The 2,170-nt window shown below is 13.0% G+C and overlaps 1 protein-coding gene across 1 annotated transcript, besides 3 other annotated features; it reads right to left on the reverse strand. All coding sequences in view use genetic code 6, as the record gives it.

Annotated features, from left to right (window-relative positions):
* The first annotated feature begins 721 nt into the window (after window positions 1–721).
* Window positions 722–783: a microsatellite.
* A 65-nt stretch (window positions 784–848) lies between these two features.
* Window positions 849–1,588, reverse strand: IMG5_145730 (hypothetical protein). Its single transcript, XM_004031107.1, has 2 exons — window positions 1,406–1,588; window positions 849–1,186 (listed from the first exon to the last, which is right to left on the reverse strand). Exons 1-2 carry the CDS (start codon window positions 1,550–1,552, stop codon window positions 959–961), a joined length of 375 nt encoding a protein of 124 aa, XP_004031155.1. The 5' UTR covers window positions 1,553–1,588; the 3' UTR covers window positions 849–958.
* Window positions 1,371–1,395: a microsatellite.
* Window positions 1,559–1,604: a microsatellite.
* The last annotated feature ends 566 nt before the right edge of the window (window positions 1,605–2,170 follow it).

A 2,170-nucleotide genomic window follows, 5' to 3' on the forward strand; every position in this document is an offset into this window, starting at 1 on the left:
TGTATTTACCTTTTTCATCATTTTTATTTTATAATAATATTTTAAAAGTTTTTATAATAAGTAGCTAAAATTACTATTAAATTTAGAGTTAGATTATTTATATTATTTAGGAAATGCTCTATATCTAATTATTGATATTATATTTTTATTTATTTTTCTCTGAATTAATTATTTCTTCTATATTTGATTACTTAGAAAAAAATTTTACCAAGTAAATATATTATAAGTATATTTAGGTTAATTTTTACTTTTATTAGAATCAATTTTAGATGAAGAATTTTTACTTAATAATTCTTTATCTTCGAAACTGTTTATTTTTAGGAATTTACTAATAATATAATAATTATTATTTTTATTTAATTTTTAATAATAAATTTCTTATAATGTTAATTATTTGTTGAATAACTACTATCAATATTCCTTTACAAATAAAACAATGTTCATATATTATCAATTTTCAAATAAAAAGTTTATTTTATCGTTTTTTCCTCAAATAAAAATATTATCATTATATTTATTTTTATACTTTAAATTATTATAAAAATAAAAATTATATTATTTATTATTTAATATATTATATAGTTTTGATTTTTTAATTGTTTTTGAAAAAATAATTTATTTATTTTATTTTCTAAATAAACAAAAAACTCATATTAATCTATAAAAAGTTTACTTGTTTATTTATTTTATTAATTAATTAGTAATAAAATTAAATATTAACATTAATATAATATATTTTTTAAATAAATATATTAATAAATATATATTTATATTAAAAAAATAAAAAAAAAATCTATATAATTATAAGTATTTAGATATTTTTTTTAGAATAATTATCAACTTATTATATATGTAAAAAAAAATTTTTTTTACTTAATAAATTTAAATAATTTTTTTTACTAATAATATATATTACAAATATTTGTAAAATATTAAATTTAACAAAAAAATTTTAAAATCAAGCTCTTAAAGCATATTTTCTAAGACCAAAGTTATCTCTTACTTTTTAAATTCTTTAAAGAACTGCACTTCTTTATTTTTTTGTGAGTTTTCTTCTAATTGCTCTTGTTTTTTTAATTCTAATATCTAATGGCTTTAAAGATTTTCCTTTGAATTCACTTTTGACTGCACTTCTTCTTTTTTCATTAATGACAGTCAAATATTTAGCAATTGATTTTCTTACTAACTATTTTAAATAAATAAATCTTTAAAAAATAAAAGCTAATAATATAAATAAATATTTTTGTTTTTAAAATAAACAAAACAGAAAAAAAACAAAAAAATAATAATTTTTTTATAAATATTAAAATCATTTAGTTTTTTATATAGATAATCAATAAATGATTTTTAATTTATTAATACAAATAATAATATATATATATATATATATATATAATAAAATTACTTTAATTTTTCCTAATTTGTTTGCTGTACCACCAGCAATTTTTGCAACTCTTAATTAAGAAAGTTCGTCTTAAAGTTTTTACAAATCAGTTGTAAGTTAACTTTCGTTTTATGGTCTAAGCTTATGAACTCTAACTTTTTTATCCATTTTGTAATTTTGTAATTTTTTTTTTTTATTTTGTATTTTTTTTTTTTTTTTTCTTCTTTATTATAAATTTATATGTATTTTATTTATATATTTATTTAATTTTTTTAATTTTTTTTTGTTATTTTAGCCCTAAATAAACAAAAATAATTTAATTAAATGAATGTAAAAATATTATTTGTATAAATATTTATAATTTACTAAATATAATACATAAAAAAATTAATTATTGTATATTTTATTAAATGTTATTTAATGAATAATAATAATTGTAAATGTAATTTTATATATTAATGTGTTTATTTAAAGCAATCTAATTTTATTTTTTAAAACACTGATTTATATAAATGTTTTAATTATAGGTAATAAAAATAATTCACTATAATATTTAATATTTTTAAATTTCTATATATTTGAAAAGATAAAATAAGAAAGAAAAATACATTTTCCATTTTACAAAAACAACAAATACTAATCAAATATGATTAAACTCACAAAGTTAATCTATATTTTAATTTATATAAAAATAAATATTAAATTTAAATAGGAAGATTAGAGAAATTAATAAATATTTCTTAGTATAATACTGAACATTACATACAGTATTATTATTATAATCCT

The sequence above is a fragment of the Ichthyophthirius multifiliis genome (assembly GCF_000220395.1).
Source record: "Ichthyophthirius multifiliis unplaced genomic scaffold scaff_1120509251129, whole genome shotgun sequence".
Taxonomy (NCBI): domain Eukaryota; phylum Ciliophora; class Oligohymenophorea; order Hymenostomatida; genus Ichthyophthirius; species Ichthyophthirius multifiliis.